The sequence below is a fragment of the Mandrillus leucophaeus genome, unplaced genomic scaffold, assembly GCF_000951045.1.
Source record: "Mandrillus leucophaeus isolate KB7577 unplaced genomic scaffold, Mleu.le_1.0 Scaffold12, whole genome shotgun sequence".
In the NCBI taxonomy this organism is placed as follows: Eukaryota; Metazoa; Chordata; class Mammalia; order Primates; family Cercopithecidae; genus Mandrillus; species Mandrillus leucophaeus.
This window is the reverse complement of record NW_012100320.1, coordinates 6,837,379-6,860,356: the sequence shown is the minus strand read 5'-3', so window position 1 is coordinate 6,860,356 and position 22,978 is coordinate 6,837,379. Positions and strand designations below refer to the sequence as shown.

The 22,978-nt window shown below is 53.6% G+C and overlaps 2 protein-coding genes across 3 annotated transcripts in view; both read left to right on the top strand.

The window, feature by feature from the left end:
• Positions 1 to 5,487, top strand: part of CLN6 (ceroid-lipofuscinosis, neuronal 6, late infantile, variant) — a 62,289-nt gene extending 56,802 nt beyond the window's left edge. For both annotated transcript variants that reach the window (XM_011968728.1, XM_011968732.1), the window contains 4 exons: positions 1,628 to 1,816; positions 2,172 to 2,227; positions 3,720 to 3,842; positions 5,075 to 5,487. In XM_011968728.1, coding sequence (XP_011824118.1) covers positions 1,628 to 1,816; positions 2,172 to 2,227; positions 3,720 to 3,842; positions 5,075 to 5,345 — 639 coding nt within the window. In that variant the 3' untranslated portion in view covers positions 5,346 to 5,487. The remainder of the gene's footprint in view (positions 1 to 1,627; positions 1,817 to 2,171; positions 2,228 to 3,719; positions 3,843 to 5,074) is intronic.
• A 24-nt stretch (positions 5,488 to 5,511) lies between these two features.
• CALML4 (calmodulin-like 4) lies at positions 5,512 to 22,721 on the top strand. The gene is given in 6 exon segments (XM_011968719.1): positions 5,512 to 8,168; positions 8,170 to 8,227; positions 8,319 to 8,349; positions 14,100 to 14,240; positions 16,175 to 16,363; positions 19,686 to 22,721. Coding segments are annotated over 6 exon segments (585 nt in total). The 5' UTR covers positions 5,512 to 8,100; the 3' UTR covers positions 19,784 to 22,721.
• Positions 22,722 to 22,978: the final 257 nt, after the last annotated feature.

Below are 22,978 nucleotides of genomic sequence, written 5' to 3'. Positions count from 1 at the left end.
GGAGGCCGAGGTGGGTGGATCACTTGAGGTCAGGAGTTCAAGACCAGCCTGGCCAACATGGTGAAACTGCATCTTTACTAAAAATACAAAAAAAAAGTAGCCGGGCATACTGGCAGGCACCTGTAGTCCCAGCTACTCGGGAGGCTGAGGCAGGAGAATCACTTGATTCTCAGCCGAGATCATGCCATTGCACTCCAGCCTGGGCAAAAGAGTGAGACTCCATCTCAAAAAAAAGAAAAAGAAAAAAATACAAAAAACTTAGGGCCAGCACAGTTGGCTCACACCTGTAATCCCAGCACTTTGGGAGCCCAAGGCAGGCAGATCACTTGAGGTCAGGAGTTCGAGACCAGCCTGGCCAACATGGCGAAACCTCATCTGCATTAAAAATACAAAAAAGTTAGCCAGGCGCGGTGGTGTGCGCCTGTAGTCCCAGCTACTTGGGACTCTGAGGCAGGAGAATCACTTGAATTCAGGAGGTAGAGGTTGCAGTGAGCTAAGATTCCACCACTGCACTCCAGCCTGGGCGACGGAGCGAGACTCTGTCTCAAAAAAAGAGAAAATTCTACACAAAAGTGCTTAACATAAACTTTGTTTCATGTACAAAATTATTTAAAGTGTTATATAAAATTACCTTCAGGCTGTATGTATAAGGTATATATGAAATATAAATGAATTTTTCCAGGCATGGTGGCTCACACCTATAATCTCAATACTTTGGGAGGCTGATGCAAGAGGATCGCTTGAGGCCAGGAGTTTGAGACCAACCTGGGCAACATAGTGAGACCCTGTCTCTACAAAAAATTTAAAAATTAGCTGGGCACAGTGGTGCACACCTGTAGTCCCAGCTACTCTGGGCGCTGAGGTGGGAGGATCTCTTGAGCCACTATACTCCAGCCTGAGTGACAGAGTGAGACCTGTCTCAAAGAAAAATGAAACAAATGAGTTTCATGTTTAGACTTGCATATGCATTCCCAAGATATCTCATTGTGTATATGCAAATATTCCAAAATCCAAAATCTGAAACATTTCAGATAAGGGATGCTCAGCCTGTATCCCCATTTACTATCACTATCATTTTGTATTGGAGAAAGATATTTCAAATCTCCAGAAGTAGGAGGAGTATAATCTCAGAACTCCGGTGTGTTTTCAGTTCAACAGTGGCATTTCAGAAGCACCTGCCCCCATTCCTGACATTTTCTTCATGTTTGCGGGGACCATTCAGAAATCAGAAGGTGCCTTCAGCAGGCTGGGCCAGCTACCCAGGGACACAGCCAGGGACAGTGGGAGGGCTGGGCCTGAGCCTGGACTCCTGCATTGAAGGCTGGGCTGTCCCCTCCAGCATACAGGTCATGTGTGACCTTGGGAAAGGAGTTGGGCCCTCTGGTCTTTTTCCTCCCTGGGTAAAGTTGTGGGAGGGGGCGCTGCTGCTCCCCAGTCCCTCCTGGGTTCATAGGGGTCACAGGAGGATCTGGAGGCTAGGCTGGCCTGCTAAAGGGACCAGCCAGTTTTTGGAGTGACATTCCAGCCAGAAGCATCCATCCTACCCCGGGTATGAGGGGAGAAGTAGAGGGTGTCACATACTGTGACAGAGGTGAGGTCATGCTGCCAACCCCACTCTGAACCCCAGCTCATCGAGCGGTCCCCCCGCACCCTGCCGCGCTCTATCACCTACGTGAGCATCATCATCTTCATCATGGGTGCCAGCATCCACCTGGTGGGCGACTCTGTCAACCACCGCCTGCTCTTCAGTGGCTACCAGCACCACCTGTCTGTCCGTGAGAACCCCATCATCAAGAATCTCAAGCCGGAGACGCTGGTGAGGCCACCTCCTGCTCCCTGCCTGTAAGCCCTAGGGGCACAGTCTGTCCTGGGAGGCTGAAGAAATGGCCCCCACCCCTCGCTGCACCTGTCCTTCCACCAAAGGCATTCTGCTAGGTGAGGGCACCGTCGCCTGTGCCAAGCTAGGATGCTCAAGTGTTCTTAGGAAGTGGTGCACAGACTGGCTCCCACCTGGGCCCCTGTAACAGGGCAAGGCCCCGGGTAGGGAATAAGGCAGTGGGGGAGGCCTGGGACTGGGAGAAGCGTGGTCAGAGGGGATGTGTGGGGCCCCAGCACCTCCCTGGACTGACATCGACATCCCCCCGACTCTGCCCTGCCCGTGCCTCCCTCAGATCGACTCCTTTGAGCTGCTGTACTATTATGATGAGTACCTGGGTCACTGCATGTGGTGAGTGATGGGCCCATCTGTCTATCCCAGGGGCCCCGACCACCAGCTAGCTTTGTCACTGGCCTCAGGGACACACTGAGCAAGGCTGTCTGGGCCGCAGGTCTCCATGTGTTGAGTCTCATCCCCTGTAAAGGCACTGTGAGCTCAACCTCCGGTGAGATTGTCCCGGAGGTTGCCAGGGAGACCCAACAGCTGTCCCAGGCCCGGGGCCCCAGCTTCCCGCCAGCATCGCCGCCCCCGCCCAGCCCTCAGTGCCCGCAGTGGCCAGCAGAGGGCAGCGAGCGGCTTTGGTCCTCCCTCAACAAGCCTGAGCCCTGAGGGTGGGGGAGGAGGACACGTCCCTGATAAACAACCCCCAGATGGTAATGTGGAGGGTGGGGGCGGAGCCAGGGACCCCCACCGGTGTCGGGCCTGCTCTTTGGGAGCGGAGGAAGCTGCAGGAAGTCAGCTGGATCAGGCTGGGGAGGGGCGTGCTGTTTGCACTCCCCCCTCTTCAGAACTCCCAGGGGGAGACCTCAGAAATGTGGCCTCAGCCTCAGGAGATCCCGGGCCCAGGCTGGGAGGCTTCATCTGTTCCAGCCTCCCATCTTACCCAGGAGAAGCTGAGGCCAGCGGGAAGAGGGCTCGGAGGGCTCCGAGGGCTCCGAGGGCTCCGAGGGCGGCAGCGCAGCTGGGAGGTGAGGGCCAGCTGTGGACCCGGCTCACTCCTCAGTTGGCGCTCACGGCACGTGCACCTTGCACGGGTGTTTCCAGGTTGTTTCGGGCTCTGCGATGTCAATCCTCCTGGCTCAGCTGGTCCAGGGTCCCTGGACAGGCCTCCTGCCATGTTTCCCTGTCCTTTGCCAGAGCCTCTTCCCACAGAAGGTTGGGAAAGGGTGGAGGGGCTAGGAGCAGAGAGCTGGAGCCCCAGCAGGAAGCGGGTGTGGGTGAGAAGAGGCAGGCGGGTACACTGGTGCAAGTCAGCACAGGTGGGAGAAAGGGAGCCAGTGTGTGGAGAGGGGAGAGGGTGGTATTTTGGGATGAGGTGTCTGAGGTGGGGGTGGGGCTGTGTGCTGAGTGTGGGTGCAGCGCTTCACCGAGAGGCCCCCACAGGTGCTGTTCTCTTTTTTAACATGTGGACCTCCATCCTCAGCCCGGGACGTGCCTCTGTCTCCAGGCTAGTGTGGGGCTGGTCTGCTGGCGTCTGCGGTGCATGAGACAGACAACCCCCCAGACGCCCCCCACCCCCACGGAGTGAGTGAGGTGCCCTGGGCAGTATGGATGCCTCTGGGCCTCTGACTCACACGTGCCTTGCCTTCCTGTTTCTGTTTCTGTCCCATCTTTGACGCCCAGCACAAGCAAGGTCGGGTGGAGAGGAGCGCCTCTCACCCAGGCTAGGCGTTTTGTAAACCATGACGTGGCACTCCGTGGGACCCCCGTGGGAGCGGGTGCAGAGGTGGTGGGGATGGGGACTGCTGAGCAGGCCTCTAAGGCACTGGCCTTCCTGTCCTAGGTACATCCCCTTCTTCCTCATCCTCTTCATGTACTTCAGCGGCTGCTTTACTGCCTGTAAAGCTGAGAGGTGGATGCCAGGGCCTGCCCTGCTCCTGGTGGCGCCCAGTGGCCTGTACTACTGGTGAGTAGACATCAGCATGGGGGCAGAGGCAGGGGCACGGAGTGAGCCACGGCAGCAAGATTCTGCACTTGCCCATGGACCTGTTGTGTGGCCCTGGGGAGACTGGCCCTCTCTGAGCCCCTGCTTCCTCTTGTGTCTAGTGGGGACTGTGACAATGCCCTGTGGTGGCCTCCTTGTTTCCATGAAGCCCAGGCCTGGGTATGGCAGGGAGGTGGGAGGACAGGGCGAGGTTGCACAGTCTCTCTCCATCCTCAAGCCCCTCTCGCTGTGTGCCCCATCTCAAGAACCCCAGTGTTGCCCTGGGGCCGGCACAATCCACCTCCGACACCAAGCCCTGTGGTGGGCTGCGGGTTCCGCCTCTGTGAAATGGGAATGATGGTACCTGCCTGTCTACCTCTCGGATGAGGAGGATGCTGAGGACAGAGAGGGGCTTTGTCAAATGTAAAGCACTATGGTGAGGCCAAAGACAGACTGAGGGGTTTGATGGCGTAGGGGCACCTGGTCTGGGGTCTTTGTCCCCTGTGGCTCTCTCTTCTTCCCATCGCAGAGGACTCTGGCCTCAGCCAGTCTCCCAGCCCTCCTCTGTCACTTCTGCCCTGGAGACAGGTCACCCTGGGATTGTGGGTGTCATGGGAAGGACAGGGTGGGGGCAGGACTGGGCCCTTCTCTGATGGGAGGCCTCCCTCAAAACGAAAAGGGCCTCCTTTCCTGGGCCAGCTCTAGACCGTCTCCCCGGCCTGTCGCCTGTGTGGCTGAGATGGCCCGCCGGGGCTCATCTGTGCGCTCTCTGGGGATTAAAAAGAGTGGGTGGCAGCCGCAGTGAGCGGGAAAGATGTTAGCGGAGCGCTTCCTGCGGGTCCTCACCCCGGCGTCCTGCCGCGGGGGCCGCTGCCGTTGTCGTGGCAATTGTTTGTTGCTTTCTCCTCTAGTCAGGTTTTGTTGTGTGGAAATACAAACTTAATGTGACCAGAGAAGCCAGAAATACACATTTGTAGGTATTCTGTTATTTAAATATTGGCAACAAAATCCACATCTAAAACCCAGTAACTATACCAGCTCCATCAGGATGCTGCCCGTGGGCTGTGGCTTAGAGCGGCAGGGTTCACTGAGCCCTGGCGCCAGAGGGCGCTCCTGCCTGCCTGGAGGGCAGCCTGGCTCTCGCGCACAGGGAGGGATGCCAGGCAGGACGGGGTTGCCACAGCAGCTGCCTCACTCCCCCCTGGCCTTCCCAGGTACCTGGTCACCGAGGGCCAGATCTTCATCCTCTTCATCTTCACCTTCTTCGCCATGCTGGCCCTCGTCCTGCACCAGAAGCGCAAGCGCCTCTTCCTGGACAGCAACGGCCTTTTCCTCTTCTCCTCCTTCACACTGACCCTCTTGCTGGTGGCGCTCTGGGTCGCCTGGCTGTGGAACGACCCTGTTCTCAGGAAGAAGTACCCAGGTGTCATCTACGTCCCTGAGCCCTGGGCTTTCTACACCCTTCACGTCAGCAGTCGGCACTGAGTCCCTGGCACCAGGCTGTGGCGCTCTGCTGGGTGGGAGGTGGGCCATAGAGGGCGTCTGAATACAGGGGTAGAGGGTGTGGTGTGGGTGTGTAACCGGAGACCGAGAGCATGAGTGGGGTGTGCCTTGTGTGCGTGGATTCGTGTGCGTGGATTTGTGTGTGGATTCATGTGTGTGTGTGTCTTGTGTGTGTGTCGTGTGTGTCTTGTATATGTGTGTGTAGAGTGCATCATTTTCAGACTCTATTATTTCCGTCAAGTTTCTGTTTGATTTGGATCATCTCAGGATCGGATTCTGTTTTAGAGTGTTTCTGGGCCAGGATCCGGGCCCCTGCCCTCCTCTGCACCTGACCACACTCTCCCTGCTGGGGCTGGTCTGTTCTTCTGGTAGCTGTGCAGGAGAGGGCTGGGTGGGGCAGAGGCCAGGAGGGGACCTGGTGTGTCGCCCACCCACCACCTGGCTCATCCCTCAGGCCCACCCTGACCCTACGTTACATAGGTTACGTCAGCCTCTGTGGCTGTTGAGTAAAGCATTTCTCCTGTCTGGACCTCATTTGCACTAGATGGGCCTGTGGTCCCAAAGTAGGTCAGTGGGTTGGGGTTGCTGACACCCCTTGGGGGCAGCTTTGGGACAGATGAGTGGCTCGGTCCTGTCACTGCCCTCTCCCTGCCTAGGGGCTATGTGCACTCCAGACCCTGCCCAGGCTCAGGCCTATGAGGTGTGGAGCCAGCCTGGCCCCCAGGAGCCAGAGGCGCCGCCAACTCCCCTGGCATTCCAGCTCTCCAGGCGACCCTCCTCTACCCAAAGCTCTGTCCCCCTGCTCCCACTCCAGAAGAACTGTGGCCACAGGCTTTGAGCGCCTGCATTCCTGGGTGGTGGGGCCAAAGGCCCTGAGCAAAAGCTGGAGCTCCTCTCATCAAAGCCTTTACAAGGTGCTGGGTCCAGAGGCTTTGCCTTGACACCATGACCCCTGGTTTGGAGGGAGGAGGAGCCTCCCCTACCTAGGACCCCTCCCATGGGGGGGTCTACAGAGTCGGGGACAGAAGGGAAGGGACCCACAGGAAGTCACGGTGGTGCCCAGGGATGGGAAGGGACCCCCAGCCACGGGGACCCGGGATTCAAGAATAAAGCAAACAGTCACAGCCGCAGTTGGTGTTGGAAGTGTTTCTGTCTTTTCTCCCTTTTGTGCTGAGGTGTAGCACACACGGTGCGCCCCACAGCGTGGTAAGTTGCTGTATCGTGAACCCCCACGCAGCCATTGCCCCATGCCGGTGTTTTCCATCTGTGCCGCATCCCCTGGGGACACCTACACACGTGAGGAGGGAGTTGGCCAAGGCACCCCAGCACACACTGACCTAACTCCGAGGAGCCACCTCATCTCTCCTGGAGCACCTTCCCACAGGCGGAGGGGTTCGGCCTGGCCACCTGCAGGCTTCCAGAGCCCAGGTGACTCCTTAACGTCCTTCTCTCCATCCTCTGCACAGAGGCAGCCTTTCCTCTATCCCTGCCCCGGGGTAAGGGAGCAGGGGCCTCCAACTCTGACAGGGAGGAGTCGAGTCCCCAGCTAAAATTCTGTGGGTCTAGAAACAGGTGTAAAGAGGCGACTCTGGGGATGTGATCTGGGGGAAAAGCACCCTTTCCACACAGGCAGTCAGGAAAGGAGAGGGGAGGGGAGAATGGGGCACAGGCAGCCCCTCCTGTCCCTGTGCCTGTGTGCAAACTGGCACGATGCCCCCCTTCCTATGGGCAGTGCAGCCCCTGACCAGCAACCCCTCGCACCTGGGTTGGGGGCCCTTGTGTAGGGCACACCTGTGCGGCCACACCTACTTGTGGGCCGGACCCTGGGTGTAGAGCCCCATAGACTCAGCTGTGGACAAAAACCTCACGCCCCAAACAGGGAAATGGGATCTCAAGGGGAAGAAGCCAGGGAAGCCTCACACCCTGCCCCCATTTCCTCCTATGTAGGGGAGGGGAGCAGCACGAACCCCTGAGGACTTGGGAGCATCAGCAGCTTCTGCGGAAGGGGTGGGGCTGAGGGTGGAGAGAGGACAGGAAGGAAGAAAAGGGGAGCCTTCCTGGCCAGGGCAACTGGCACTAAGAGGCCTCACTCCAAGCCCCCGAGGAGCCTGCAGTGGGGCTGGAGACCCAGCCCAGGCCCCTCCCCGACCTGTAAAGTCCCTAGAAGGCGGGAGGTGAACTGGCACAGGCTGGGAACCGGCTGTGCGCTGGCCACTTGATTTCGCCAACGGCCCTGTCATTCAGCTGGTGAGGAAACTGAGGCACACACTGAGGTAGGATGACTTGCCAGTCACTCAGCAAGTCAGCAGGCGGGGAGGACTGAATCCCAGCCTGAGAGCACCGAAGCTTGTGTCCCTGCAGTACGGAGCCCCAAGCCTGCGCGCCCTGGTGCCCATCTCTGAGTTGGGCCGTCTTGGAAGGGTTCCCTTCCTCCTCCAAGATGGTGTGTGAGGAGCCTTCAGTACGACCCAGGGTGTAAAGTGTCCAACTCTAGTCGGGGCTTGATGGTGTCCCCGCCGAGTACCAGGAGAGAGAAGACCCCTTCCTGGAGTCCAGGGCTCCCAGGAAGAAACTGGCATTTGTGCCTTTGCTGCGGCTTCTGGAGGCGGAGACTCTGAGCCCTGGGAGAGCCTTCCGCAGCCCTGTTTCCTCAAAAATCCAACCTGCCCGGGTGGCGGGTCCTGAGCTGTGCTCAGGAAGCTGGAATCTGACCCTGGTGGCGTCGGGCCCGGTCTCCATGGCAGCCGAGCATTTATTACCCGGGCCTCCACCCAGCTTGGCAGACTTTAGACTTGAGGCTGGAGGAAACTGAACGCGGTTCTGGGAGCAGCGAACGCACGGGTGGCAGCCGGGGCCCCAGGATGGTGAGTGAGGGTCTGTGTGGGCCTGGCCAGGGCTGGGGGTGTGAGCCTCAGGTGGAGCCCTCCCCTGACTGCTTTCCTTTCTCTGCTGCAGGCCAAGTTTCTTTCCCAAGACCAAATTAATGGTAGGTTGGGTTTGTTCTTTAATTAGCAACTCAGCAAAACATGGGTCTCATTAGGCAGTTTGCTCTGCTCATGTTTTCTTGGTGGGAAGGAAGGTGGCTGGGGGAGAGCTGGGCCCACCCACGGGGCCAAGAGCTGCAGGGAGGCAGCCGTCGGTGGGCTGGGGGTCGGGGGTGAGCCTCCAAAATAGAAATGTGGCTTTATACGTGTCAGTGTGATTTACAAGCCAGGGCGCTAAGACAGAGCCCACTAGGTTTCCCTCCAGAGCCTGACCAGTTGGATTTGGGGACTGAGGGGACTGGGGATGGAGAGAGAGACCATTAAAGGTATGGCTGACAGCAGGGAAAGAGGAGGGGCTTTGTAACTGAGACAGAACAGAGGCCAGGTTTGCACTCTCCGGCAGGATGCGTCTACTCTCTGGGCCTCAGTCTCCCTATCTGTAAAATGGGAGGGGGTCCACTGAGTCCCCTTTGCCCTGGCATCAAGCCTGGTTTGGGTGTGAGCACTTCATTCCCTGGGTCCCCTCCTCTGCCAGCCCTCGACCAGGCTTCAGTTTCACACCGTGCAGGTTCTATTTCCACAAGGCCAAGAGCACAAAGGGTTGGGTTACAAAGAACTCAGGGGCCCAGACCTGAGCCAGGGGAGCCTCATGACTGCAGCCCCCCTATACCTGGCAGGAGAGGCCCAGGAGGCACAGCCAGCTGCTGCTTGAGGTTGTGACCCTGAACCTGTCCCAACAGTGGACATCAATGGGCCTGAGAGTCCCCCAAGGCATCCCTATTCCTCCAGGTCTCTGCTGAAACATCGCCTTCTCAGTGAGTCCTTCGCTGACTACTGGAGCTAAAATTACAGGTACCAAGACCGGGCGCGGTGGCTCACGCCTGTAATCCCAGCACTTTGGGAGGCCAAGGCGAGCAGATCACGAGGTCAGGAGTTCGAGACCAGCCTGGACAATATGTTGAAACCCCGTCTCTACTAAAAATACAAAAATTAGCTGGGCATGGTGGTGGGTGCCTGTACTCCCAGCTGCTCAGGAGGCTGAGGCAGAAGAATCGCTTGAACCCAGGAGGCGGGGTTGCAGTGAGCCAAGATCGTGCCACTGCACTCCAGCCTGGACGACAGAGTGAGACTCTGTCTCAACAACAACAAATTACAGGCACCTTGGGCCCTTGTGATCCAGGGTAGGGTCCTGAGAGCCCAGCCAAGTGGGGTTAGGGTTACCCGGCCAGGAGTTCCAGAGTTCTGGGTATTCTAAGCTTGGTCTAGAGGGGCAGGAATTGTGAGCTCCAGGTGGGCACCTCCATGTAGACCCCTCAAACTCTTTATCCCAAGAGGAGGGCCAGGGCAGGAGCAGGGACTTTTAAAACACAGGGCCCGGGGCAGCACCCTCTTGTCCAGGTCTAAAGGTGATACTGAATGGTGGACTGAGGGCTGGAGTTCAGCTCTCAGCCTCAGCATCCTCCCACCCATGCCTGGTTTTAAGGCTCACTGACCCTCCCTCCTGGGATGACCAAAGCTCCCAGAAGGGAAGAAGGTAATTTCTCTTTGTATCCCAGTATCTGACACCAAGAAAGTGGCCACCAATGTTTAACGAGTGTGTAAAAGACTGGACGGGGTGGCCTAGCGAAGTGGAAAGAACAGGGGCTTTGGAGGCAGCAGACCTGAAGCCTAATCACCCTGAGCCTCGGTTTTCTCACCTGTGGAGTAGGGATATGCCACCTCACCAGGCTGCTGCGAGCCAGGGACAGAGGGGGATAATGTCAGTTACGTGCTGGATGCTGGGCCAGGCACACGCAGGTGTCACCCACATGTAGGCTGGGGCTGGCTCACTACAGCTAGCAAGAGCCATTTTTTGGGAATTTTGCAAGCAGGATGTTAAAGCCAGCCATTATTAAATAATGTAGGATCAAACAATGTTTCAGTCCCTACATCTATCTATACAAAAAGTTAAAAAGACAGCCCTATTGTGATCAGTAGAGCTGGTGATTTTAAATAGGTTTCAATTTAATGAATGTATTTGGGACAAGGGTGAGAAATAGTTTAACAGTAGATCACATCAGATTTTTCATTGGAAAAAGAATCACACTCATTGGCATACAGCTTCATTTGTCAAATCATGGTCGAATCAAAACTATAAGTTGGCAATGGATATAAGAGTTGGCAAAACTTGGGCTGGGCACGGTGGCTCACATCTGTAATCCCAGCACTTGGGGAGGCCGAGGCGGGTGGATCACCTGAGGTCAGGGGCTCAAAACCAGCCTGGCCAACATGGTGAAACCCCATCTCTACTAAAAATACAAAACTTGGTGGGCGCGGTGGTGCACGCCTGTAATCCCAGTACTTTGGGAGGCCAAGGTGGGCAAATCACCTGAGGTCAGGAATTCGAGACCAGCCTGCCAACATGGCAAAACCCCATCTCTACTAAAAGTACAAAAAATTTAGCCGGGTGTGGTGGCAGGTGCCTGTAATCCCAGCTACTCAAGAGGCTGAGGCAGGAGAATCACTGGAACCCAGAAGGCAGGGGTTGCAGTGACCTGAGATCAAACCACTACACTCCAGCCTGGGCAACAAGAATGAGATTCTATCTCAAAAAAAAAAAAAATAGCCGGTCGTGATGGTGCATGGTGCATGCCTGTAATCCCAGCTCCATGGGCGGCCGAGGCAGGAGAATCGCTTGAATCTGGGAGTGGAGGCTGCAATGAGCCAAAATCGTGCCATTGCACTCTAGCCTGGGCAACAAGAGTGAAACTCTTTCAAAAAAAAAAAAAGAGTTGGCAAAACTCATTCGTAGTAATCAAGTGGCCAGATGGAATTTATTTATTTGAGACAGAGCCTTGCTCTGTGCAATTGCATGATCTCCGCTCATTTCAACCTTCACCACCCAGACTCAAGGGATTCTCCCACCTCTTTCTCCTGAGCAGCTGGGACTACAGGCACGCACCACCACACACAAAATATTTTTAAATATTTTGTAGACATGAGGTCTTACTATATTGTCTGGGCTGGTCTCGAACTCCTGGGCCCAAGTGATACTCCTGTCTCGCCCTCCCAAAGTGCTGGGATTACAGGCGTGAGCCACTGCGCCCAGCCCTAGATGGAATTTATAATAAAGAATAGTGTACATTTCCGTATTAATTGTAAGTTGTGTGCTACTCATCCTTTATGTTTGTACAGTGCAGGGGACACAAGTACATATATGATCAGAACTGATGGTTAAACATCCAGCACAGCTGGTGTTATCCTAGGCCTTGCGCAGGTCTCTTTCTTGTCCCGGGGGATTTGCATTTTCAAAGAGAAGACTTAAAGGGGATTTTTAATCCAATTCATTTAACCCAATTAATCCTTTCATTCAACAAATGTTTGTGTCCCTTCTTTGTGCTAGCCCCGTTCCAGGCACTAGAGCTACAACAGCGAACACAAAGACAAAAACCCCTTCCTCACGGGGGTCACCATCGAGGGAGGGGAGCGTGGTGAAATATAGGTGCTAGTATGTTAGAGGGCCGACCTGGCAGGAGGAAGAGCAGGAAGGAGAGCCAGGAGGTGAGGAGGGAGAGTGGAGAGAGGGTGGAGGAAGGGGCCAGCGGGAACCCTGCTGTCTGTTCCAGTGCAGGAATTCCAAGTTCACATCTGGCCTTCCAGGTCTTTAAAGGCGTGTGAGGCAGGGAGACGGCACATATCTGATGTGAAGGTTTGTTAGGAGTTGGGCCTCTGAGCCCTGGCGCTGCTGCTGGCAAGGACCACAGGTCCCCAGTGACTGACAGGGCTTGTCAGGGAGTGGTGAAGTGCACCCATCTGCAGATCCAAGCTGATTCTGGACCCCAAGGGTGCGATGAGCACCTTCCAGCACAGGTCAGGCAGGGACGGCAGTGGGCCCCTGGCCCTCCCTCACCCAGGGGCAAACCCAGACAGAAAGACAAGGTGGGGGTGGCCATGAGAGGTCCCAGGGGCACCCCCTGCAGTGCTAAGGTTAAGCTCTGTGATTGGGCAGCCCTCTCTCTGTCCCCCTGACGTGAAGTGATGGCGTTGTCCCGTCTGGCACTGGGCCCTCTTGCAGGCAATTTGGTTTTATGGGAATCAAAGCTGGGGTCTTAGGCCAGGCTCTGGCCCTGCTTCCTCTGGGCCGCTTCGGCCCCTGCCACCTGGTCCTGTCTTTGGTTTGCCCCTTTGGAAGCTCAGGCTCTGGAACGTTCTGAAAGGGCAGGTGTGTGGGGCTGGGGGTTTCCTCTCAGTCTCTCCACAAAGGCCACGAATTTGTCTCTAAATGGTACATGGCAATCTGCCTGTCTTTAGTGACACTCCTGAAATCCTACCAGGGAGGCCTGAGTGCCTTCATTAGGGAGTATGAAGGGACCCCTGGTCTGGGCTAGGGATTTGAGGGGGCTCCTTCTACGTCCTCTCCCTCACTCTGCTGCACTCAGCGGTGTTTGCCCTGGAACTGAAGGCAGTGTGGCCTGGCGGGCAGAGCTGCCCACAGCCAGGCTGTCAGTGTTGCAGCCCTCAGTGCCCTGTCTGCACATGGGAATATGAGGAGCGTGTCACAGGGTGGTGGGGATGAAGCGAGGGCCTGGGGGCAGAGTGCTCAGCAATGTGAACTGTCATTGTTGCTGTCATCAGCTAAGGTGCTGTTGTCCAGGCCTCTAAGGACCCACCTGGGTGGTGTGAGAAGCAGGAGAGAGAACAGAGCCCTGAGCCCCAGCCTGGGATGGCCAGCGCCAGGCCACTGGGTTCCCACGGCTCCACCCACAGGCCCGGGTGCCTCTTCTGAGCTGGATGAGAGTCTCCCTGTCCTGATGGCAGCCCCACCTACCCCCGAACCAGACATTCAGTCAGTGCGGCCCAGGGACTTTCCCTGAACTCCCAGCTGGCCTTCCTGGGACTCCCAGGGCTGGGAGCCCGTGGGACGGCTGTGTCAGGCCAGGAGCCTGTGGGACAGCGGTGTCAGGCCGGGAGACTGTGGGTTTAGGGGAGCCTTAGCTCCGGCTGCCTTCCACCTCTACCAAGTACTGAGGGAGAAACGGCTTCAGACCCTGGGAGAATTTCCCAGCTGGACCCTTTGAAGCCTCTAAGAACAGGACCAGGGCCTGAGTCCATGGATAGCTTGAGGGTTCAGCAGCCTGGAGGCCAGGGCGGGAGCAATAGGCTCAGAAATGCCCCAGCTCTAATGATGATAATATCACCATATGAGGGCCACTCTCTGCCAGGCCTCCTGGGATTTCTGGCTCTCACAGTAATCCTGAGGCCTTATTATTCCCATTGTCCAGAAAAGTTGTGTTTGCAGAGGTCCCCTGGGGGTCTGGACGCCTTGCTGTGGGTTTCTGGTCTCCGCTGTGAGCCCTGGAGGGGTACTGTGCTGGGAGTTGTAGTGCTGAGGGTTGGGGGGGAGGGGGAGGGAGAAGGAAGGGAGGGAGTAGGGAGGAAGGGAAGAGGAGCCAGATGAAATACAGGATACCCAGTTAAATAGAATTTCAGACAACAAATACTTTCTCAATAGAAGTATATGTCCTATGCAAAATTTGGGGCATACAATTAAAATGTATTCAGTGTTTTTCTGAATTCAGTTTAACTTGGCAGTCCTGTATTTTCATTTGCTATATCTAGCACCCTTGGGAGGGGAGGGGAGGGGAGAGAGGGATGGCGGGAGTGGGCAAAAGGAAGGGGAAGAGAAAAGAGGGAGAAGAGACTGAGGACAGGGAGGGCGGCATCAGCGGAGAGTGACCAGACGCTGCTGACCCTCCCTCTGGGCTGTGCGCAGAGTACAAGGAATGCTTCTCCCTGTATGACAAGCAGCAGAGGGGGAAGATAAAAGCCACAGACCTCATGGTGGCCATGAGGTGCCTGGGGGCCAGCCCGACGCCAGGGGAGGTGCAGCGGCACCTGCAGACCCACGGGATAGGTGAGTGGTGGTGGGAACAACGCTGAGTGGGGAGGGGCCCGGCAGGTGGGTGCAGACGGTAGAGGTGTGAAAAGCTCAGCAGTTTGAGGGGCAGCTGGCAGGCAGGCCTCCTGGGGACCCAGCTGTGGCAGCCCCAGACCAGGAGTGCTGTGCCTTACTTCGACTTCCTGGAATCCTCATAGCAATCAGTGATACCTCATCTCACAGACCTCGGGATCTAGGCGTTCCAACAGACTTATCAAACCCAGGGAAAAGCCGCGCTGACAGCAAGCCCAATGTTTTATAGAAACATTTCCCTTTGTTGAGTATTTGTCATGTGCTTACCTCCAAAACCCTACGAAGTAGGCATTCTCTTAACCTCATTTTCTCTTTTTTTTTTTTTTTTTTGAGATAGAGTTGCTCTGTCGCCCAGGCTGGAATGCAGTGATGAGATCTCGACTCACTGCAACCTCTGCCTTCCAGGTTCAAGTGATTCTCCTGCCTCAGCCTCCTAAGTAGCTGGGATTACAGGCGCCCACCACCACGCCTGGCTAATTTTTGTATTTTTAGTAGAGACGGGGTTTTGCCATGTTGGCCAGGCTGGTCTCAAACTCCTGATCTCAGGTGATCTGCCTTCCTCGGCCTCCCAAAGTGCTGGGGTTAGAGGCATGAGCCACTGTGCCTGGCTTTCTCCTAACCCACTTTACAAGCAAAGATCAAGGTTTACAGCCATTAAGTTCTTGAGCCAGTGATGGCATCAGGATTAGAACCCAATTCTTCTGATACCAAAGACTGACCTAAAAACTATGCAATAGTTTTTAGAAAAACTATTGCTAGAAAAAAAAAAAAAAAAATGCCGAAAGAAAACCCATCCAAAATGTTACCAGGTAGTTCTCTCTGGTGATGGGATTATGGGTGATTTTTATTTCTTTTATTGTTGTTTCCTGTATTTTCAACAATGAGAACATATACGGCTTTTCAGTCAGAAGCAGATTTTATGTTTTGTTGTGTTTTTTCCTAAGAAAAAAAGGAGTAGTTTCAGAGGCTGGGGTGGCTGTTTGCATTGGAGGCTGGACACTCAGGAAGGAGGGACTGGCCCAGGGGAATGGGGTCCCCTGGGAAGAACACTTGACCCAGAGCCCACAGGCTGCTGCTCAGTCTCAGGACCCCAGCTTCCTCATCTCATGGGGGTCACCACCATCTGCTAGGGTTACCGAAGGCCCCACTAGAGGATGCCCGCAGTGGCGCTGGGATCCTGCCCTGGGGCAGGCCACGCTGGGCCCAGGTGGGCCTCTGAAGGCCTGCAGCCTGGCAGTGGGGTGCTCAGTGGTCTGATACCTGAGATCCCCCATGTCCAGCTCCAAAGCGGTAGTGGTTTCCTTGATTTCTGTCTCGTCTAAACAAATAGGAAGTTGTAGTCAGGGGAAGTTTTGATTTCCTGCAGTTACATCCCAGCCAGGGCGCGTGGAGGAGGGGCTGGGGTGGAAACTGCAGTGAGGGGAAGGCAGGTGAGCAGCCCAGCCTGGGACTGAGGCTTGAGGCCGCAGGTGGGGGCGCTGATCCATCCTGGTAGATGTGCTGTGGTGGTTGTCAAAGGTGGAATGGACACATGGACCTGTTTCCCTCCAGTTCAGGGCAGGAGGGAAGCGCTAGAAGGGAGTAGAGGAGCCCAGTCCTCCATCTGTGGATGGGACCCCGCTTTCTTGAGTTTTGGGGTGATGATAAGCATCATCACTGAGGACGTTGCTGAAATGAAGAATGTCCAGTTCAGTGAGGGGCCCGTTGTGGGAACTTGGTGGGAGAGGCTGCATCCTCTTCACTGTGACCACTGCCACATCCTGGCGTTCCCTGGTCAGTGACCCTTGAACTGGATGTGCAGGTCCAGCAGGAGGCTAACTGGCTTCCCAAGAGCCTTTTTCCCTCTGCTCACTCTGCTGTGTTTGTGGGTTTCCTAGATGGAAATGGAGAGCTGGATTTCTCCACTTTTCTGACCATTATGCACATGCAAATAAAACAAGAAGACCCAAAGAAAGAAATTCTTCTAGCCATGTTGATGGCGGACAAGGAGAAGAAAGGTTACATCATGGCGTCCGACCTGCGGTCAAAACTTACGAGCCTCGGGGAGAAGCTCACCCACAAGGAAGGTAACAGCCTGGGGCCTGTCTCCCACCAGTCAGAGGGGGTTAGGAAGTTGGGAGGAGGGCACCAAAGCCCGGCTGATGCCACCAGGGTGGTGCAGACCATCTCTGTTGATGCATGCACAGGAGACTGTGAGCAGATGCCATACTAGGTGGGTGCTGGAGCCTGGGGAAGAACCAGGGGGCCTGGAAGGGCGCAGGGAGAAGTAGGTTGGCCCCAAGAGGCCAGGGTGAAGGGACAGCTGGGGGGAAACCCAGCTTGGACCCCACAGGGCAGGGAAGCTGGAGCGTGCAGTCCGGCCTCCCCCTGTGTTTAAGCTCTCACTGTGGGGCTTCGTCTAGTGCCTATGACAGCCCTGGGAGCACAAGTGCCTGCTTCTACTGATAAAGAAGCGGGGGAGTGAGTAGCTCCTGAGCAGCAGTGCGGGAGTGAAGGCAGGTCTAGACATCCCTGCCCCTCCTGCCATCACAGCAGTCTCTGCAGTTGCTGCTGAGGTTGAGTTTCCGAATTGAGGTGCTGCTTTGCTTCCTTTCCAACTCAGGCTGCTCTAAGCTCTTCCAGAAGGGGGCTCCACAGGGAACTTTGCCAGGACACTTGGAGAACTGCCGAGACAGGCGGGGTTCCTGGTCCCAGAGCCCCGTGAGAAGGGGTCTCTCTGCCTTGTGCCTTCCTGCAGCCCAGCAGGCCTTCTTGCCTCAGAGCAGGACAAAGCCTGGGGTTTTCTAGGAAAGCCCTTTGTACACACTGTCAAAGGGACCCCCCACGCCGGGCCATTTGCAGCCTTTGTTCTTCCAGTCTGCGGACCCTCCTGCCCAGCCCTGCCACATCAGCAGCAGCCAGCCAGCTCTGCCTCTGCCCAAGGCCAGGGACCCCGACCTCAGAGCCTGCGGTTTCTAGTTAGGCTGCCCTGCTGGCCTGTGGTTGGGACAGGAGAGCTGGGCTTGGCCACAAGTGGGTGCTGAAAACAGGCTTCAAAATGATGGACTTTCCGTCCCTGGTTAAATCACCATAAACCACTGGAGGAGGGGTTTGAGGTTGTGGTTTGAATCCTGGGTGCTGGGAGACCTCTCTCCCACCTCACTTTCCTTGCTAGAAATGAGGGTACAAAAGGTGACCCCTCAGGTCCCTCTGAGCTACCACTCTACAAATCAGTCTGCTCAGATTTTAGCTGCCGCCATTAAGGCACAGTGCAGAGAGTTTAAAAATTGCCTGACATAAAACTTAGCCAGGCGTGGTGGCGCACGCCTGTAGTCCCAGCTACTCGGGAGGCTGAGGCAGGAGAACAGCTTGAATCTGGGAGGCAGAGGTTGCAGAGAGCTGAGCTTGCGCCACTACACTCCAGCCTGGGGAACAGAATGAGACTTCATCTCCAAAAGTAAATAAATAAATAAATAAATAATCAATCGCCCAACAGCAGGCTGGGTCTCCATACCCCACTTTCCCAGGCTCACCTCTTGTGGCTATTTTCACATGGACAGGGAAGACATGGGCCGTCCTTCCCTCCCAGACTCCCCGCAGGACACCGCCCAGCCCTCTAGGCAACAGGTGGAGTCAGCAGAGGGAGCAGGGCCTTATTTTTGTGGTTAATGATCTCTGTCCTAAAGCAATGCCGCAGACTCTCATACATCTCTCATAACCAGCAGAGGAATGTTTCACAGAAACTGGTGAGTTCCAGACAAGCAGGGACACTGATTTCCCTGTCACTTGCCACGGGAGATGGGAAGAATGATACCAGCAGCAGGAATCCTTTCTCTGGGTGATCGAAAGACAATTTTCAGTTTGATTAAAAAACATCCCTGGAACGGCTGCGGGTGAAGCCTTTTCCTCCTGAGGCCTGGGACGGGCTGACTTCAGCACTGGCTTTTTATGGGTCTTTGAAGTGAGACGGAGTGAAAGGCTATTCTACTCAGGTGTCCTCAGCACCTGGCTAAGTGCTGGCCCTCGCCCAGATGGGAAGAGGCTGCAGTGACTGGCCCTGGAGCTGATGTTGGCCTGCCCCCCAGGATGGTTTTAGCCAGCTGGCTGATTGTAGAAACTTCTCCACAAAATGAGATGAATTAGTGTCCTCAAATTCTCCCAATACTCAGAACTACTATCAGCTTAGGCACAAGGCACGGTGATTGTACTTTCGAGGATAGTTAAGCACAGAATCACAGGATATTTTCTGACTGACTACAGGGGTGTGTGTGTGGAAGGTGTCCAGGCCTGGGAAGTTGACACAGGGCAGTGAGATGAGGATGGGCTAAAGAGGCATGGTAGGTTGGCCCCAAGAGGCCATTGTGGAGAATACAAGCTGAAATGGCTCTTGCCAACGCCTGGGACAAGCTAGTATTTTATCCCAGGAATCCAGAACCAGAAGAAACAAGCAAATGAAGTTCTTTTTTTTTCTTTTTTTTTCTGGAGCGATGGAGAACAATGGCAGTCTTGTATGCTGTGAGCTCTCAACACAGTTGGATTTATTTTTCTCTCATAAAAACCCATCCCCCAAACATACTTTTTTTTAGAAGTGATGGTAGCAGACAGTGCTTTTCACTAAGTCCTCTCTTGGGGTGGGGGCAGGGGTGGTGAGGAGCATTGGCTTAGGGGAGAAGGCAGGCAAGTGAGGGGCAGGCCGAAGCCTGGGGCTGCCGAGGATGTTCGCTCTGCCTGCAGGCTGAGCTGGTGGAAGGTAAAAACTCCAGGACAAAGGTTTCTAGAAATAGAGGCACAGGGGTCATATTTTCATGAAAAAATAAAAATAAAAGCACAGGGTGGGCCAGGCACAGTGGCTCATGCCTGTGATCCCAGCACTTTGGGAGGCTGAGGTGGGTGGATCACCTGAGGTCAGGAGTTCAAGACCAGCCTGGCCAACATGGTGAAACCTTGTCTCTACTAAAAATAAGAAAAAATTAGCTGGGCGTGGCGGCACGTGCCCGTAATCCCAGCTACTCGGGAGCCTGAGGCAGGAGAATCACTTCAACCTGGGAGACGGAAGTTGTAGTGAGCGGAGATTGCGCCATCGCACTCCAGCTTGGGCAACAAGAGCGAAACTGTTTCAAAAAAGAAAAAAAAAAAAAGCCCAGGGTGGCATCAGTGACCAAATCCTTACCAGTACACCTCCCTACTCCCTGCCCCTCAGAAAGCCTGATTAGCTCTAAATGGAATCCGTGGTCTCAGGAGGGCAGGGGTGGGTTGTCCCTTTCTGTTCACTGGTTTACTTCCTGGTCTATAGGAATAGTCAACTGGACACTCAGGGAAGACCTTAGGGGAGCTCCAGTCCCCAAAGAACTCACTGTTTTATAATGGAACACTAAAGCCAAACTGAAAAATTAATGTGATTTATTGCAGTGGATGATCTTTTCAGGGAAGCAGGTATCGAACCCAACGGCAAAGTGAAGTATGATGAATTTATCCACAAGATCACCCTTCCTGGACAGGACTATTGAAGGAGGAGAATGCGAGAGCCTCCCCTGGGCCTGAAAACTTGGAGCGATTAATTTTTAAAAAGAAAAGTGTTCTTTTCACTTGGGGGAGATGGCAAACACAGTGGCAAGACAACATTACCCAACTACAGAAGAGAGGCTAACTAGCGACAATAATAGATGATTTCAGCCATGCATGGTATGAGCAGATCTTTTTAATAAAAGATTTGTATTGATTTTATTAACTACCATGAGTCCGGCCCTTTCAAGCATGGAAGGAGCCTGTGGTTTGGAGTCTGGCCTGGGTTCCAGTCCTGGCTCTTCTGCTTCCCACTGTGACTTTGGGCAAATCATTTCACCCCTCAAAACTTCGGGGCCCTCACACAAGCTGGATTCCCACTTCTTACCTCATGGAGCCTGTTGAGGAAGGATTGAGCTAATGACTTAAGGGTAATCTACCAAGAGACTTACTCTGTATTTGGGGGCTAGAACCATCTTCCATATTTCCAAGATGAAGCCAGTGCTAGCTGAGAAGCTGCAACAAACAAAAAGCTGTAACACTTATGACAAGTCTTGCGGTGCCAGAGGCCCATTTACAAATTCTCATTTCTATCTCAATAGATACAGTGACAAAGCTCAGGCTATTGGTTCATAAACACAGAGTATAGAGTGAAAACTTTGTAGAGTGAAAACACATGCTACAATGAGGCAGCATCAGCTGAGAGCGGGAAGAGTGATCTACTTTACACCTCACACCAAAGCAAACCAGATGTGAGCGGCTGAATTCACTGGCCTTGCAGAGCTCAAGAAGGGGGCTTCCAATGCTGTGAGAATTCTGAGCTGTTCCCTGGGCTCTGTTACCAGGCAGAGAGGTTCCAGGGAGGTCTGCTTAAGTGGCCCACACTGGTCATAGCCTTAAGCCACTTCCCCAGGACTTATGGAGAGAAATAAGGGGATGGAACCAGCAATGGCCAGGGTACAATAGCCCTGGAAAACAGTAGTAGGAGCACTAGGCTTTCTGGAAGTCCATCCAGCTCGAGTGGCTTTGAGTTAGCCAGAAGGTGCCAGGTTGGTGCTGCCAGAGATTCAGAGGTGCCATACACTTGTCAAATCTGGATCATTCATAGTGCCAGCACAGTCCTAAAAAGGGCTGGAGTACCACAGCAACACAGGAGGGGCTGCAGGGCTCCAAGTGCAAAGATTTTCATGTATGTATCAAAAGTGGGTTCTCTGGGCTGCGGCTTTGTCTAGTGGTGCCACAGGCTAAAGCAGAAGAAAACCAAATCAAACGGGATGTGTCTTTTGGGAAGATGTACAAGACACAAATCTTCCACTAGGCACCGGGCACAGGGAAAACTGCAGGGAGCAAGAGTTGTAGTGTTAGTGCAACTGTCTCAACAATGCCGTGTGGCTTCAGACCCAAACAAGGCCCTGAGGAAGGAGACTCTCATTTCCCCAAGCGTAACTGCAAAGGGAGTAAGTGGGAATTCCTAGGAGCCACAGAGAAGAGTTTTGTGGGGGTGAGAGTAAGTAAATGGTCGAAATGCCAACTAGGTGAAATTGTGACTATCTGGCTGGGAAGCCCAGGTCCGCACAGTGTAGAAGCAGATGTTTTGTGGGATCTGAGGTTTATAAGATTTGGCTGCCTTAAGAATACAAAAACAGAAATGCAGAATTTCTGGGGCTGCTCCCAGGACCAGGGCAAGTGAGGGGTCCTCATGCTTAAATTTCATTACCTTCAAGGTAAATCCACCAGAGGGCCGGTTAGACGCTGCCCACCCCACCCCCCACCTCCCCCCAAGAGATCTGCTGTCACTTTCAGGCAAAGCTCAAAGGTCCTAGGCCGGCACCTCTTTTGAGCTCCAGTCATGGACATTAGGAAGTAAATCCTGCACAGCCAACCTGGAATACCAAAGATTAGATGGGAGATAGATACCAATGATTTAGATGGAACAGGAAGAGCAAGTTCTGGCTATAAAAAATGAGGGTACTTTCCGTCAAAGCTTTTCTATGTCTGTATTTATCACTGAATAGTCCCAGTATGGCTTTAAAGCAAGTTTTATGCATCTCATTGGCCTAACGGGAATCTGAAGTATAGCTTGCCAAAAACACACAGCTGGTGTGGAATTCGAACCTGGGGCTCCTCTTCACAGACTCCCTGCTCCTCATTAAGGGGATCCAGTGGTCCAGAACCTAAGATCCTGTGAAGTGTTCCGATTCAAACCTCTACCGGAGGAAGGGCTATTATATTACTCCTGTCCTGGTTTCAAGCTCATTCCTGAAATTCCAGCTGGTTTCTCTAGCACCTAGTGTTGTTTACAAGAAGGCCACGGTGCTCTTAGCATTCAAACTGCAGATGCTGAACAGATGCTGTGATTTATTAAAGAGCTAGCCATATTTCAACAAGAGAGGGAAATGATGGCTATATATTCATTACTTACCTCAAAGCATGCTGCAAGAAAATTAGTTACTTGTCATGCTTTGAAATCTCTGGATGAAAGGTGCTTTGGAAGCACAAACCATTATCACTTGTCTCACAGGGATTTTGTCCCCTTGAACACCCAGCAGTGTTATTTTACAGAAGACAAATTAACTGAAGGCTTTTCTTTTATTACATCTAAAGAGCTCTACATAAACAGGTAACATTCAATAGGTAAACAATTTTTTTTCCAATGCATGTAATAAATATTTTCACTTGGTACTTTTATACAAACTGACATTGTCTACTATACATTTTTAAAAGCCATTTTACTGGTTTGGCATGCGGTATGGAAATTCTAAGAGAGAAAGTTTTAAGGCAATGAATCACAGATTTAAGTTCATGGAATTTATGGTAACTTTATCTGTTTATATACATTTTCCCCTTTGTTAAACAATTAACAGCAGCACACTCTGGGACCACCAGCTATTTTCCCTCCCTCTTTCTGAAATCTAAGCTTTATGTTTAAAAAACAGAATTCAACATATATTGATAAAACAAAATTCTTACTAAAATAATTTCAAATGTGCTTTAAAAAGTCCTGAAGATCTTGAAAGTTTTATGTATTTAAAATCGAAATTGTTTTAAAAACAATGCTCTTTCCATATTAACTTAGAGTTAGGATATCTTTTCATTCCATTTCAGACACTTGACTCAAAGGAAAATCTACCAAGGAATCAGAGTTTTCAGAGCTTACGTGAATCTTTCCTAAGTCAGTAAAGATACAGAATTGTGATAAT